General features: G+C 45.1%; 3 protein-coding genes across 5 annotated transcripts in view; 1 reads left to right on the top strand and 2 right to left on the bottom strand.

Moving 5' to 3' along the window:
* The window catches only part of LOC103453124 (cysteine synthase-like), a 40,492-nt gene that overhangs the window by 7,539 nt on the left and 16,218 nt on the right, over positions 1-16,735 (bottom strand). The window contains exon 1 of one of the 2 annotated variants that reach the window (XM_070811120.1): positions 15,577-15,595. The exons of the other annotated variant lie outside the window; for it this stretch is intronic. The gene's annotated coding sequence lies outside the window, so the exon portion shown is untranslated. Of the gene's footprint in view, positions 1-15,576; positions 15,596-16,735 lie in introns of those variants that run through there. 2 annotated transcript variants of the gene reach the window in all.
* Positions 12,444-13,114, top strand: LOC103453123 (ferredoxin C 1, chloroplastic). The gene has a single exon (XM_008392671.4). The coding sequence runs from the start codon at positions 12,570-12,572 to the stop codon at positions 13,020-13,022; it is 453 nt and encodes a 150-aa protein (XP_008390893.1). The 5' UTR covers positions 12,444-12,569; the 3' UTR covers positions 13,023-13,114.
* Positions 13,458-15,716, bottom strand: LOC103453122 (uncharacterized). Of its 2 annotated transcripts, XM_017336705.3 has the most exons (2): positions 15,577-15,716; positions 13,458-14,598 (listed from the first exon to the last, which is right to left on the bottom strand). In XM_017336705.3, exon 2 carries the CDS (start codon positions 14,588-14,590, stop codon positions 13,823-13,825), a length of 768 nt encoding a protein of 255 aa, XP_017192194.1. In that variant the 5' UTR covers positions 14,591-14,598; positions 15,577-15,716; the 3' UTR covers positions 13,458-13,822. The 2 variants fall into 2 exon arrangements, with proteins under 2 accessions (XP_017192194.1, XP_017192193.1); XM_017336704.3 differs by lacking the exon at positions 15,577-15,716 and having other exon boundaries at positions 13,458-15,485.

Below are 16,735 nucleotides of genomic sequence, written 5' to 3'. Positions count from 1 at the left end.
ATGCTGGACGACCTACTGGAGAAGAAGGTGATTGAGTTGCCCGAATGCAAACGCCCTGAAGAAATGAATCGCATCAATGATCCCAAGTACTGCAAGAACCATCGTATCGTGGGTCATCATGTGGGCAAATGTTTCATCCTAAAAGAACTCATCATGAAGTTGGCACAACAAGGACGGATTGAGCTCGACCTAGAAGACACAGCTGCGACGCACACCACTACAGTCGTGTTCGGATCCTTTGATCCCGTGCTTCTTCAAGAAATGCCTGACCATGCTCGGCAATACTCAAACCACACTGCACATTCTGCACCACCGTCACTGGGGGCAAGCAACCAGGACGCACCTACTGACGATGACAGAGGATGGACATTGGTGACCTATAAGAGGACGAGGAAACCAAAACCGCAAGCTATAAAGCAAAAGGGGGAACAAGGGAGAAAGCACCGCCGTCGCAGCAATAGGAAGCCTAAGAGAAACATAGGAGCTGCCAAGCCAATATATGCTGGGGAACCTGCGGAGCAAAAGCCACGCATTCCCGTCTCATTGCACGAGTACTTCCTGGAGGACTTTTTCCAACATTGCACTATCACCGCATGTCACGTGGTCGAAGTAGAAACGGAAGAACCCTCAAAGGGCAAAATTGTCGCCGCTGAGGGAGAAAATACTCCGACACCTGAAGAAGGTCTGCCAATACACTTTAGCATCGAGGAAGCGCTACAATTGCCAAAGAAGATACGAAGGGCATTGGCAACGGTTTTAGCGAGTCCAAACGACCACGAAGTGCAAGAAAGCAAGAACGAAGGCTTGAGGCCTCGGCCACACGAGTGTGCCACATGCTGTGCCACCGAGGACACAATCCATTTCACCAACGAAGACTTGTTGCTAGGATCCAAGCCTCACAACCAACCTCTCTTCGTCTCTGGGTACGTAAGGGAGCATAAAGTCAGCCGCATGCTTGTGGACGGCGGGTCAGCCATAAATATCATGCCAAAGTCAACAATGACCGCAATCGGCATCAAGGTGGAGGAACTATCCCTAAGCCGTCTACTAATCCAAGGTTTTAACCAAGGAGGACAAAGAGCGATGGGCATGATCCGAGTGGAGATGACCATTGGTGAACTCAAGTCAAGCGTGATGTTCCACGTGATTGATGCAAGAACTTCCTACGGTCTGCTCTTAGGAAGGCCTTGGATCCATGCGAACGGAGTGGTACCGTCCACCCTTCACCAATGTTTAAAATTTTACCAAGAACGAGTGAAGGTGATCTATGGCGACACCAAGCCATTCACCGAAGCCGAATCATATTTCGCAGACGCCAAGTTCTACATGAATGAAGACACGGTGCCCGAAACTCTTCCAAAAGAGATTAAATCCATGAGCAAAGCAGCGTCTAAAAAACAGGAGTGGCAAGCTATACCCAAGAAGCAAGAAGAAGAAGCTATGCCATCTTCAAGCAAAAACGACGATGAGCTTTCTAAACCTGCAACAACCAGAGGAAGTAGGACGACCCCAAACGGACCAAGCGTACCCGTCTTCCGGTACATCCCGACGTCGAGAAGAAAGAATGGTCAATCCCCGTTTGAAACTGCAGCGAGCAAAGCCGATGCACAGCGGCACATAGATAATGTAAAGTTGCTCAAAACGAATGCAGTTTTGCCTCTGACCCAGCTAGGTGACACTAAGGTTGTAAAACCATCACAAGGCTTCATAAAAGGCCTGCCAAAGGGGGTAGAACCAAGCTTTCTCCCAACCAAAAGGACCGAAGAAGGTTTTGATCCAAATGCCTACAAACTTATGTCGAAAGCTGGGTATAACTTCACCTCCTCTGCAAATTTGGGAAAGAATGATTTGAACACCGTCAAAGACAACGAACGTGATCTCACTAAAACTCAGAAGAGGTTAGAGAAGCATGGTTACGGGGTTAGCAACAACAAAGCTGGGCTTGGTTTTACACCAAATGCACCGGTGAAGATCTCCAGCAAGGTAAAAAATGCTAGCGCTCAACACATCAGCGTACGCATTATACAAGATAAAGAGGAGCCTCAACCTGCCCCCCGGACATCAGTATTCGATAGAATGAATTGTTCAAAGCCCAGAGTTTCGGCACCTAAACTCATTAGCGGTCAAAACAAAACTTCCGTCTTCAAAAGGCTTAACACGTCAGTATCTCGAGGCTCTGTTTTCAAAAGGTTATCAAAACCTAAAAAGCAAAGCAATACGACTAGCTTTCCTCCACGACAGTCAGTTATGGAAAGACTTGGAGAAGCCAAAGAGCCTTCCAAAAGGAGAAAGACGACACCAGAAGTAGAAGAGATCGATCGCCTGGCAGAAAAGGATGACGTTCGAAGTTCCATTCCTTCAAGAATGAAGCGCCAAGCAATATTGGAGGTTAACACAGTTGGATCACTGAAAGTGAAAAGGCGCACCATCATTCACACTGGACAATCTTCATGCCAACTAGCTCGAGAGGTTAACACCGAAGAAGAAGCCCAAGACGTCTTCCACATCACAATCCAAGAAGGTGAAGAAGATGAAAGCCTCGAAGAAGATGTCATTGCAGCACCGTCACAACTCGAAGATGGGGGGCAAGCCACAGTTGACGATCTCAAAGAACTCAACTTAGGCACAAGTAAGGAACCGAAGCCTATCTTCGTGAGCGCATTACTAAGTGCAGGCGAGATAGAGAAGTATTACCAGCTGCTATTAGAGTTCAAGGACGTCTTTGCTTGGACCTACAAGGAAATGCCCGGCCTCGACCCTATCATTGTTGTGCATCATCTTGCAGTCAAGCCTGGAACGCGACCAATAAAGCAAACTCAAAGACGCTATCGATCCGAGCTCATCCCACAAATCGAGGCCGAGATTGACAAGTTGATCGAAGCAGGCTTCATTCGAGAGGTGCAATACCCCAAGTGGATCTCCAACATCGTCATAGTCTTTAAGAAATCTGGACAAATACGTGTTTGCGTGGACTTTTGAGACCTCAATAATGCTTGCCCAAAGGACGACTTCCCCTTGCCAATCATTGAAATCATGGTGGACGTAACCACTGGCCATGAGGCACTATCATTCATGGACGGCTCTTCTGGATACAATCAAATTCGTATGGCTCTTGAAGATGAGGAACTAACAGCCTTCCGCACTCCAAAAGGTATTTACTGCTACAAGGTGATGCCCTTTGGTCTGAAGAATGCTGGAGCTACATATCAACGCGCAATGCAGAAGATCTTCAGTAACATGCTACATAAGAATGTAGAATGTTATGTAGACGATGTGGTGGTCAAGACAAAGAAAAGATCAAATCACTTGAAGGATTTGCGAGTAGTGTTCGAAAGGTTGCGAAAATACAACCTCAAGATGAACCCGTTAAAGTGTGCATTTGGCGTCACATCTGGAAAGTTCCTTGGCTTCATTGTCAAGCATCGTGGCATTGAAGTGGACCAATCAAAGATCAAGGCCATTCAAAGCATGCCCGAACCAAGAAACCTGCACGAGTTGAAAAGTCTACAAGGTCGGCTAGCCTTCATCAGACGCTTCATCTCCAACCTTGCAGGGCGTTGTCAACCGTTCAGTCGACTCATGAAGAAAGATGTCCCGTTCGTATGGGACGAAGCATGCAACAATGCTTTCGAAAGCATAAAGAAGTATTTATCAAGTCCACCTGTCCTGGGGGCACCTGTACCAGGGAAACCGCTCATATTGTACATTGCTGCTCAGGAAAGTTCAGTTGGAGCACTCTTGGCACAGGAAAACGAGGCCCAGAAAGAAGGAGCGCTCTACTACCTCAGTCGAACGCTTACCGGCGCTGAATTGAACTACTCCCCAATAGAAAAAATGTGCCTGGCCTTGATGTTTGCCATCCAGAAGCTCAGACATTACATGCATGCTTACACCATCCACTTGGTTGCTAAAGCTGACCCGGTCAAATACGTCATGTCTAAGCCAGTTTTGACAGGGCGACTAGCTAAATGGGCATTACTTCTCAATCAATACGAGATCATCTACGTCCCAGCTAAAGCCGTCAAAGGACAAGCGCTAGCAGACTTCCTTGCCGACCATCCAATCCCAGCCGATTGGAAAATCTCAGACGACTTGCCCGACGAAGAGGTGTTCTGCATCGACATATTCCCGACATGGACGATGTTCTTCGACGGATCTGCACGAGCAGACGGAGCGGGGGCAGGAGTAGTATTCATGTCGCCACAAAGGCAAGTACTACCTTATTCATTCCAGCTAAGCGAATTATGCTCCAACAACGTCGCTGAGTACCAAGCACTGATCCTCGGGCTCCAAATGGCAATCAACATGGAAATCGCAGCCCTTGAGATATACGGCGACTTCAAGCTCATAATCAATCAACTCCTGACTGAATATGAGGTGAGGAAAGATGACCTCGTCCCATACTTCCGGCTGGCAACGCAGTTGCTACAAAGGTTTGAGGCCGTGACACTAGAACACGTGCCAAGAAAAGATAATCAAATGGCAGACGCTCTCGCCAACCTAGCCTCGAGCATGACATTAGGAGAAGACGAAGCTACAAACGTGCCAGTCTGCCAAAGATGGGTAATCCCGCTTGTCACTGAAATAGTACTAAGTGATACAAACGTTATTTCAATACTTCCGGTCAACGTTGAAGAATGAAGACAGCCTCTGATCAACTACTTGGAGCATGGAATGCTTCCAGACGATCCGAAATGCCGCTCTGAAGTACGTCGACGAGCACATCGATTCCTCTATTACAAAGGGACACTCTACCGGCGATCTTTTGAAGGAGTACTTCTGAGATGCCTAGGCGAGGAAGAAGCCAATCAAGCCATGGAAGAAGCACATTCAGGAATATGTGGAGCGCACCAGTCCGGACCAAAGCTTCATTTCCAGCTCAAAAGAATGGGTTATTACTGGCCAAGCATGGTAAAGGACTGCCTGGAATACGCCAAGAGGTGCCAAGCCTGCCAATTTCACGCCAACTTCATACATCAACCGCCTGAACCATTACACCCCACAACTACTTCATGGCCATTCGATGCATAGGGATTGGATGTCGTGGGACCAATTGCGCCAAAGTCATCTACAGGAGAGGCTTACATCCTGGCTGCAACAGATTACTTCTCTAAGTGGGCTGAGGCCATACCCCTAAAGGAAGTCAAGAAGGAAACTGTCGTCTGTTTCATCAAGGGGCATATCATCCATCGATATGGGGTGCCTCGCTACATTGTCACCGACAACGGAAAGCAGTTTTCAAACCGACTCATGGACGAGCTCTGCGAGAAATACAAGTTCAAACAGCACAAATCCTCCATGTATCATGCTCCGGCCAATGGTCTTGCAGAAGCATTCAACAAGACATTGTGCAACCTCCTGAAGAAGGTAATCGGTAGAACAAAGAAAGACTGGCATGAAAGAATAGGCGAAGCCCTATGGGCATATAGGACAACATATAGAACGCCTACCCGAGCCACACCTTATTCTCTTGTATATGGCGTAGAAGTTGTTCTACCACTCGAAAGTCAAATCCCCTCGCTAAGGATGACTATATAAGAAGGCTTGACTGACGAAGAGAATGCAAAGTTGCGTCTTCAAGAACTGGAGGCACTGGATGAGAAGAGACTCGAAGCCCAGCAACACCTGGAGTGTTATCAAGCGCGACTTTCTAAAGCCTTCAACAAGAAAGTTCTCCCTCGGTTTTTTCAAATGGGAGATCTCGTCCTTTCATTGCGTAGGCCTATCATCACAACTCACAAGACGAAGAGCAAGTTCACGTCAAAATGGGATGGACCATACATAGTACAAGAAGTCTACACCAATGGCGCCTACTTAATCATGGCGGAAGACGGCTTGAAGATCGGCCCTATCAACGACAGATTCTTGAAGCACTACTACCCCTGAAAGGCAACAAATTCCTGCTCCTTGTTCGCACGAGCCTAAACTGCACGAACCAAAGCTCCTCGTCTGCACGAGTTGAAACTGCAAACGACACCAACACTCCTTGTCTGCACGAGTTGAAACTGCAAACGGCACCAAAAGAAAATACCAAAATATATATATATATATATGTATGTATTTGAACTACGTTACGACTTGATCTCTTCTTTGGAGGGGTACGTAGGCAGCTCGAATATTCAAAATTTGAGTTCAGTCACACCAAAATAAGGAATAAAAATTTTATTAAAAGTTTTAATGCTATTACAATTTCTTTGTACCAAAAAAAAAAGAAAAAAAAAGGGAGATATATGTTTTATGTATTTACAAAAAAGAAGAAGAAAAAAAAAATACATATGTTTTATGTATCTAAAAAGAAAAAGAAAAAAAAAGGAATACATATGTTATTACTTGTTTACAAAAAAAAAATACATATGTTTTATGTATTAAAAAAAAAAAAAAAGGAAAGAGAAAAAGGAACATATTCATACATATATATGTGTATGTATGTCCTCTATCTAGCAGCAATAAGCCCATCAAAAGGAGGTTGTCCAAGCCCAAACCTATTATCTAAATCCAGCTCCAAGAAGAAGAAACCCAAATCAAATTGGGCCCACACTGCGCTAGCCTCGCTGCCCAGGATGTCGCAAAGGACCCTGCAATACTGGGCTAAATACAAAAAGCCACAATCCACTGCGCTACCCCAGATCGATCGATTCGTCTCCCTCCTCAGTTATTCGGAATCCATGGCGAAATGACCAGCTCGCATCCTTGTCACTGGAGCCGCAGGACAAATTGGATATGCGCTTGTGCCAATGATCGCAAGGGGAATCATGCTCGGAGCGGATCAGCCAGTGATTCTGCACTTGCTCGATTTTCCACCAGCTGCTGAGGCTTTGAATGGTGTCAAGATGGAGTTGGTGGATGCCGCTTTCCCTCTGCTTAAAGGTGTTGTTGCTACAACTGATGTTGTAGAGGCATGCACTGGAGTCAACATCGCCGTGATGGTGGGTGGTTTCCCAAGGAAAGAAGGCATGGAAAGGAAAGACGTCATGACAAAGAACGTTTCCATCTACTGCCCCCATGCTTCCACAAGCTTCTGCTCGCCACCAAGAACCCCTTCCCCTCGGGCCTCGGGTGTCGAATCTCTGCTCATTCTTTGAGCTTCGGCGGCTCCGTCGCTTTCCCTGCTCATCGCCGATGTGGATTCGGCCTCCGCTTTCGTCACTCCGCCGAGGAAGAACAGTAAATGCAAGTAAAAAACCCACAAATAAATGGTCAAATGGTTTGCAAAAAATTGAACTTGAAATTGTTGAACTGTAGAAGCTTACATCAGGAAATTGCTTCCAAGTTCCGAGCCTGTACAGAGAAAGAGAGAAAGTGAAAAGTGGAGGGCTCCTGCAGTCCGATGAGCTCGCCCCGGTCCCACTACGCCCTGGTCGCCCTGATCGTGCTCTTCCTCAGCCTCCTCTTCACCCGGGGATTGAAAGACGGGTCGACTCGACCCATGTTCACCTTCGAAGAAGCCCTCGACTTCCTCCTCCAGAATCGCCGCAAGATCTTCAAGTCGTCGCCTGGGGCGATTTTCCAGCGGGTTTTCCGGCCGGCGGAGAAGGAGAGGGAGAAGCTCTTTCGGAAGACTTTCGGGGAGCAGTTGACTCTCAGGGACACGATGAAGTCGGTGGGATCCCCTGCTACGACATGTCGTCCCGCACGCCCTTCTTGTTTTCGCCGGACGCAGTGAAGGTGGAGAGGCCAGCTGGAGTCAAAGAGCTCGAGAATGGTGGTTGCGACGATTGGAGGTTGATGGCGCTCTCTTTAGGCAGAGAGGAAATACGAGGACGGCTGCGTGGAGCAGGTTTGTCTTTGGGGGAGCCTTGGGAATTAACGAGGTGGAGTCTGTTGGCTGTGCTCGGTGGTTGTGCTCACCTTCTCCTTCTGCCCATCAACTTCAGCAGCACGTACATCCCCACCTCCTCCATCTCTTGCCTCGCAGCTGCCACCAACTTCAAAGACCGCTGTCAAACGACTAGCCGGCCAAGAAGCTCTTCCTCAAACTCCAGCTCTCCGTCCGTCTTCGTCCTTCCCTACAAATCCCTCCGCCAAGCATCCTAATTTATACAGAAAGAAATACAATTAAAAAAAAAAAAAAAAAAAAAGAGGTGGTGGTGCATCTGGCACCACGTGAAAAAAAAAGAGGAATGGTGGATCAAAGATGGGGTACAGCCCCATGGCAGATCAAAAGTTTCTGGTGGTGCATGGGCACCATGTGCAGAAAGAAAAAAAACATTGTAAAAAAATAAAAAAATAAAAAAATAAATAATAATAATAAAAAAATGATGGAACTTGGTGCATCCAGCACCAAAAGAAAAACAAGAAAAAAAAACAAATGCATAGAGAGAAATAGAAGGTCCATTTTATTTATTTTTCAGGAAATTTTTACATAAATTTGCATTATACATACCTTAAAAAAAAAAAAAAAAAAAAAATCAAATCAAATCAAATTTACAAGAGGGTATCTTCAAGGACGATCAGGTGCCGCCTTACCACTCGGCAGAGCTCCAGAAATGAGAAGCGCCGAAGGTTGACTGTTTGAAACCACACCACTCGGCGGAACTCCAGGAAGAGGAGGCACCAAAGGTTGATCATTTGGAGCTTCATTACGCGGTACAGCCCCAGAAGACGAAGGCAAATGTTGTTGGAACAAACCCACAAACCTCCGATGATCAAGTAAAATCTGACCATCAGATTCCTGCATCTGGTCAATTTTCCTCTTCATGTTTGTGACATAGTTGTGTGCGAGCTTGTGCAACTGTTTATTCTCATGTTTAAGCCCTCTAATCTCCTGTTTGAGACTCATCACTTCAGCCGCCAACGATTCAACTTGACGGGTTCGAGCAAATAGGCGTTGGGCCATGTTGGACACAGAACCCACACACTGCACACTAAGAGCCAGAGACTCCTTAACAGCCAACTCATCAGACCGCCTGGAAAGTAGTCTGTTATCTTTGGGAGTGACAAGGTTCCGGGCCACCACCACAGCGGTCATATCATTCTTCATCATCGAATCCCCAACGGTAAGAGGACCAGTGGGGGATATGAAGGATGGGCGCCATATGTTGTCTGGAGAAGGCGGGACTGCCTCTTCACCAAGATTCAAGTCAAAACGACGGTCGGAGGGTCCAGACATTTTTCAAAGTGTTGAAGGAAGAAAAGATCGGACAAATCAAGATCTTAGAAGTACAAGAGGGGAGTTTTCACAAGCGAAAATTCAAGTGTGCTTTGAAACGAACTGCATGCCTCTATAAAAAATCAGCACTCGACGGGATTTCAGAGATCGAAGAGGCGAGCTCAGAATTCGAAGAGGCCATTCAAAAATCGAAGAGGCAAGCTCAGAAATCGGAGAAGCATCTTGCTTTTCCAGACACGTCGGCACCCGTCACACGCAAACTCAGCTTTGCGAAAATCATGGGCAATTTGTCGAAGCGCCGATCCCAGATATCGAAGAGGCGCCAGTCTTTTTCAGCCTCGACAGCACCCATCACACGCAAACTCAGCTTTGCGGAAATCACGGGTGGTTTGTCGAAACGCCGATCCCAGATATCGAAGAGACGCCAGTCTTTTCCAGACACGTCAGCACCCATCACACGTAAACTCAGCTTTGCGGAAATCACGGGTAATTTGTCGAAGCACCGATCCCAGTTATCGAAGAAGCGCCAGTCTTCTTCAGCCGCGTCAACAGCTGTCACATGCACACTCAGCTTGGCAGAAATTACGGACAATTTGTCGAAGATTTTTGATAAAGAAGAAAGCACGTGAAACCATACTGATCAATCACGCATTGGTTACTGACACGAGTGAAAGAGCAGTACCTCTACAGGTATCAAGGAACCCCCTATAACTGTCCACCTTCACCCTCCATAGCAAGGCAGACATACAAAGTCTTTCTTCATGTCCAAATATGCTTTCCCAACGAAGCCTCTCGAGTCATTCAGTGTTCCTTATTCCTTGGGGTACCTCTGCAAGCCAATGACTCCAAAGCAAAAGTATCTCATATCACCAGGGTAGAAAGCAAGAGTATCTCATATCATGCACTCTCCCTGTCCTTTCCTTTGTCCTTGTTCCTACCTACAAAGACAAGGATAAAGAAAACAATATGCCGGAACTTCCACTCAAACTCGGGTAAGGAACCGACTGCTTGGAACCCTTCCCTGATTGCCTACCTAGCACTACTCTCGAGTACTCGCCTTCCACTGCTGCTGTACTTTCAAAGAAGCTGCCACATCTGCTGGGAGGACAGATAAGGCAAGTGAAAATGATACCTTGCAGCATGTGGAGACAAGGTGTAGAAGGAACAAGCAGAGAAGAATGCGGTCTGCACGATCAACTCAGCAGAAGGAGTCCGAACTGAGGAACTCGAGAAGCTGCCACATCTGCCTAAAGAAACAAGCAGAGAAGAATGCAGCATGCACAGTCAACTCAGCAGAAAGAGTCTGAGATGAAGAACTCGAGAAGATGCCGCATCTTCCTGAGGACGGTGAACTCGTTTTGACCCTCAAATTCTTGGGTCGACTTACTAGGCGTTGTGGGCTGCACGTGCCGATTCACCACCCTTGAATCAAATCCTTAAAGACCAAGTCACCAATTGGAAGAGGAGCCCATCAATCTCGAAGATCATATCGTTGACCAAACTACTCAGGTGTGAATTAGAAAGATTGAACAAAGCAACAAGTCGTCACCTTCACCTCGTGCCTGCTTGCCGTGTGTTCGAGTCAGCCTTCAAGAATCAAGCCTCAACGGCCCTCGAAGAAGCTTCCAGCCAAATTCAAAATCAAGCCTCGACGGCCCTGGAAGAAATCACAAGTCCGATTCAAGATTAAGTGTCTACCACCCTTGAATCAAAACCTAGTTCAAGAATAAGCTGTGGAAAATCAACAATTGGAGGAATCTAGAAAATCCTTCAACCCAGTTCAAGATCAAAGCTGTGGAAAGTCAACAAAGCGCAACAAAATACGTGACGATTCACCCACTACCAAAGCCATAGATCATCTACCACATGAAGCTCATTGTGGTCCAATTTCAACCTTCAAGATCAAGCCTCGACGGCCCTTGAAGAAATCTCAAGCCCAATTCAAGATCAAGCCTCAACGGCCTTTGAAGAAATCTCCAGCCCAATTCAAGATCAAGCCTCGACGGCCCTTGGATCGACATCTACAGTAAGGGACTTCAAAACGCATCTCCTACACGTGACAAGCACATGTATACGACGCACCTTGAAGTGGGGGCATTTGTAGACATTGAAATTTCTGTAAATAAATGTTGACCGATAAATCAAAGTTTCAACGCTCATGTATTACATAAATTTTACACGTAGCGTGTGTCTAAACAAAAAATCAAAATAAGTTGGAAAAGTCATCAAACAGGACACGTGTCAACACCTGGCAGAAACGACTTATTTCATCTGGAATATTATATTCAAAATTAGGCCTTGGAAATTTCTATAAATAGAAGGCTAATTCATTCATTTGGGGAGGAATTGATATTACACCTTGAAGCTCTGAAGCTCTGAAACCCCGAAGCTCTCAAGCATCTAGGTTCCCGAAGAATCAAGAAAGCCTTCTTCGTTCTTCGTTCATCGTTCTTCCAAGATCAAGCCCCAACGGCCCTTTAGATCAACAATCATCCACCAATTCAAGATCAAGCCCCGACGGCCCTTGAAGACAGTGTTCTTCGTTCTTCGTTCATCGTTCTTCCAAGATCAAGCCCCGACGGCCCTTGGATCAACCATCCACCAATTCAAGATCAAGCCTCGACGGCCCTTGAAGAAAGCACCATCGTTCATCATCCGTTCATCCAAGATCAAGTCCCAACGGCCCTTTGGATCAACAACGTCGACAAATCCACACATCCAACCGTTCTTCAAGATCAAGCCCAAAAGCCCTTGAAGATTCGTTCATCACTGTTCTTCAAGATCAAGCCCAAAAGCCCTTGAAGATCCGTTCGTCACTGTTCTTCAAAGATCAAGCCCAAAAACCCCCTTTGAAGATCCGCTCAAATCCACCTTCAAGATCAAGTCTACGGCCCTTGAAGAACGTTCATCCTTAGATCAAGCCCAACGACCCTTTGGATCAATCGCACATCCACAAATACACACCTTACGGAGATCGAATCAGAAGATCAAAATAGAGAGAGATTGTAACCCAAAATCATCAAATACAAATATTTGTTTGTGCACGTTTGTTCTTGTCTCTTTCGTTTCAGGAATTTTCCGTGTTCACAACACTCTTGAATACCGGTCACTTGCAAAAATTCCTCCCTGAACCACATTAAAAAAAAAACTTGGGAAAATTTGAAATAGGTCCAATTTTATAGGCCAACTTTTGAAATATGTCCAATTTTTAATGATTTTTGACTTTTGAAATAGGTCAAATTTTTAGTTATTTTAGACCCATATCAAAAACCCCAAAAAACTTCTGGTTTGGAAATCAAATAAAAACCTTGATTTGCTTGGAAACCCATATTAGCCCATGCCTCAGAAGTAAACCACAGAAACATCCAAAACCTTATCTTTTTCCACACCATAAACAATACAACACTTCGCATTGCCACAGAAACTTCCCCTCGTTTCCCACCTCAGAACCCAACACACTATGGCTACGCTCCACCTCACTCCCTCCCCTTCTCTCACCCTCCCAAAACAAGTACGCACAACCACCAATCTCTCCGCTTCATTCCAGCTCAATCTCCGGCCGCGCCACCGGTCACGGCGGTCCTACTCCTGCACCGTCCGATCCTATAAGGTGGTGGTGGAACACGAGGGTCAGTCTACCGAGCTGGAGGTGGAGCCTGATGAGACCATACTGGAAAAGGCATTGGACTCCGGCCTCTCTGTGCCGCATGACTGCAAGCTCGGCGTGTGCATGACTTGCCCTGCCAAGCTTCTCACCGGCACCGTCGATCAGAGTGAAGGAATGCTGAGTGATGATGTGGTGGAAGGCGGGTACACATTGTTGTGCGTGTCGTACCCCAAGTCGGATTGTCTTATTAGGACAATCCCGGAGGATGAACTGCTCTCACTGCAATTAGCAACTGCTAATGACTGAAAATTTTCGGATTTTGGCAACTGAGGAGTTGACCCATGTTTGTATTGAGTTGTGGGTTGTTGAATACAAGTAATTTCTGCTTTGTTTTATCACTTAAATCGTTTGATATCTTATGCTACCAGTTAATGATTGTTTAAAGCTTATGAATGAGTACGCCATTCATTTTTGGTAAGGCGATATTCTAAACTACTTTAACCTACCAGGAGAGATTTGAACCTTAATGCAATGGGTGGGCACCCTGCCGTGACCCATTGATTGGCCTAACCGTAACATGCACTAGGCCAATGGGAGCAAATAAGCTAATCAACTTAGGCATATACATGAAGGGATCCTAGAAGTAATGGGATTTAACGTAATCACAGAATTCAGACCGCTGTTAGGGATCGAATCAGTTAGGTTAAACAGATGATAAATGCACTAATTTCTCCAGCTCCATTCAAAAAAATTCAATATGGCATAGTGCATATTCAATGCAGAAAGAGAGAGAACTGATCATTGTTTATACATTACAGAGAAGAAAAATTTACACTAATAGTTCCACAAGAGTAAATTTGTTTAATCAATGCTAGGGGATTAAGGGACTGCAGTCCACTCGATGAATTCCTCTCGTGCCGTGGTTGGCTGTGCAAATAAAAGAGGGGTGAATACCTAGTACCTTAAATAGTTACACCATCATGGCGGTTGTTGCAAGTCCTCATCTCTCAGAAAAGGAGGGCAGGGCAGTCCCCTCTCCTAGCTTGAACGAAAGGAGTTTCCAACACAAGGAGTTTTTTGTTGTTGAAATTGTCTCAACCAGCTTCCTAAGTTGCATACGAGGAACTACGTTTCTTCCTGTTTATTTGCCTCAACTTCACCTTCACATTAATCCCACTATCAATGACAGACTGAAGCACAATTTGAAGCTTACCCTCCAATTTATCCCCTTTCCTAGGTGTGTAAATCACATCATGGATATCATCATCCAATGCCCTCTGCGCGAGAATTTCCCCCACAGCAGCACAAGCAGCTGCATTCCTAGTCGAACAAAGGTCAAACTTCATGTCCTTCGATATGGAATGTGCCACAACAACCACCTTACTGGTCACGCGGTGAATGATGCACGCACGAACAGAAGCCTTTGATATGAAAATGTCCAGGCAAAATGGCTCATGGAAGGGACCTGTTAGCTGATTATAGGTCGGACTCCTCAGCTTCTTCTTCCCAACAGAAGTAGTGTCCAATTCATCAAGCGGAGAATCGTTCACAATTCTAGATTGTTTCTCGCTTCTGGAGGGCAAGTCAAGACTTGGGTTGCCTCTTTTGCTGTCCTTTAACTCATTATCCTTCCTTTTACTTTCCTTTGGATCATCCTTTTGCTTAGAAGACTTCTTCCTGCGATGGAAGTCAAAATTATACTCCTCGAACTCTTTGGAATCGCGGTCAAGTTTAAAGAACAGATGGCCACGAATTCTCATGTTGTCAATGTCATCAAAGTCCGGGTCACCTTCAACAGGTACTGAGCAAGTATCAATTGGCTCATCAACCACTTCATCTGATAACGAATTTGAGTCCAATGCAGACCCCTGCATTCCTCCCCCTGCCAATGCCAAACCGGATGAAACTTGCCACGCCTCATGATCAACAAGCTCAATATCATAACCGTCCAAATGAGGTTTACAATCATCGGTGGAAAACAAAGGAGAAAGATGAAAGTTACTAGAGTAATTGGCAACCTTCCCGGAATGATCTGCTACGGGAAGTATGGTTGTGGGGGTTGGCTTGCAGCAAAAGTTACGAGCAGCCCTTGAAAGGAAATGCGGAGACAGTGCCGAAGCAAATGCGATTCCTCTCCTTGAGAACATTATAGTAAAGAGTAATACTGCTGTATCGCGATTTGAGCAAGAGAGTTCTCTAAGGAGCAATTCATCAAACAGTTGGTAGGCGATTATTGTTATACCTCGTTTGGCACCCGTCTCACGCTAGTTATCCCCACAGCTCGTCCTACCCAGCTGCCATGAAGCTCTCTCTCTCTCCCTCTTTGAAAACTGGTCACTCGGTTGGTTGGTCAATCCTAGGGGCTAGGACGCAGGTCTTATGGAGGGATACGCCATTAAATGTATCGTGTTCAAACCTAGACAAATGCAATTTACAAGGAAAGGCGGCATCAATCTGATCAAAGTGGCCGATTTGAATTCTAGGGCCGGTTTTTGTTTGGTTTTAACTTTTGACCAAATAAAAAGTCAGTCTCTATTGGACTAGATTGTAATGAATTATTTGGTTACGATTTTGGCTTTTGCAAACTCACCTAAATTAAATTGAACCGATCGCCTAAATTAAATTCAACCAATCATATGAATATACATTATGTAATAATTCAATTAATTAATCAATAATCAAGAATTCAAATTTTAATTTTCATCCTAAAAATAATTTCATACTTTCATACCAATAATCATAGAATCATATCAATAATCATATTAGTGCATCACCATATGATTCTATACCAATTAAACAAAATTCGTATTAAATAATTAATTAGGGTTAGGATTATAAATTTAGGGATTAAAAATTTTACCTAAAGAGTGGCTTTGAAAGTTGGAAGCTGGCGGTTGGAGATGGCTGGCACGGTAGCAAAAGGCCAAACGGTGGCCCGGTAGGTGCTGATTGCTGGGATTTTTATGCTAGGAATTGGGGGGCAACGCTGCTGCTGCACCTTTTACTCTGATTGGAGATTGAAAAAGAGCACAGAGAGAGAGACTGAATGGAACAGGGGGCACGTGGTCCCCCCTATATATTTATTTTTTTTCCCAACTTATACGAAACGGTGCTGTTTCGTTCTACTTTTTTCAAATTTTTTTACCAGACCAAAACGACGTTGTTTTGGCCTGGGTGTTTTGAAAAAAAAAATTGAACGCAGCTCTACTGTGCGCAGGGCAAAACCATATAGCACCGGAGGAGACGAAGAGCAGCAACAGGAGGGGAGGGGCTGGCCAACGCTCCAACCTTGTTTTTTCGGCGAGGGAGTGGCGACCGCCACTCCTCGCCCTCACGTGGCTTCGCCACTGCTAGCATGTTGTCACGCGCATGTTCGCGTGGCAATTGGCCTTTTTACGTTAAACAATTTTATAACTGAATTCTATTTTGTTTAAAATAATATTCAAAGAAAAGGAAGACCACCGTAACCACCCACCATGTGGTGGGTTGTGTTTTTGTTGTTTTTAATGTATAATTTTCGTTCAGAATTCAAATGGTCTTGAATTATTATATTAAATTGTCTTTTTCAAAAGCTTTAAAAAGGGAGAGGCGCGTTTTGAATGTTTTGCCTTTTTATTCTTCTCACCTTATATATAGATTAGTGTTTATATGATTTTATTTTAGACGTGTAATCTTTTTTATCAGCTAATAACTAAGTGCTTTAAATCTGAAAGTCGATGCAACATAAAATAATTGAGTCGTAACAATATTAGTTACCATAACTTTGATGGCATGTTGCAATTTAGGAAGCTTTGTTACACAAAACAAATGAAAATATGCAGCAGATAATGAATATTTTCTGAATATATTTGGTTAAATACTTGAAAAAATGAAAACGAAAAATTAATTAGGTTTTGGCGTGAAGGTTCCCGCTGAAGAGGAATACTGGTAGAGCAGCTTGGAGCTCACATGGGGAGCTTTCTTACCCGACGGTATCCGTTACACCGCAGAGAACCATAGACAGAGGGTGAGAGAGAGAG

This window comes from Malus domestica, chromosome 13 (assembly GCF_042453785.1).
Source record: "Malus domestica chromosome 13, GDT2T_hap1".
Taxonomy (NCBI): Eukaryota; Viridiplantae; Streptophyta; class Magnoliopsida; order Rosales; family Rosaceae; genus Malus; species Malus domestica.
The sequence above is the reverse complement of the archived record's forward strand: the minus strand, read 5'-3'. Positions and strand labels throughout refer to the sequence as shown.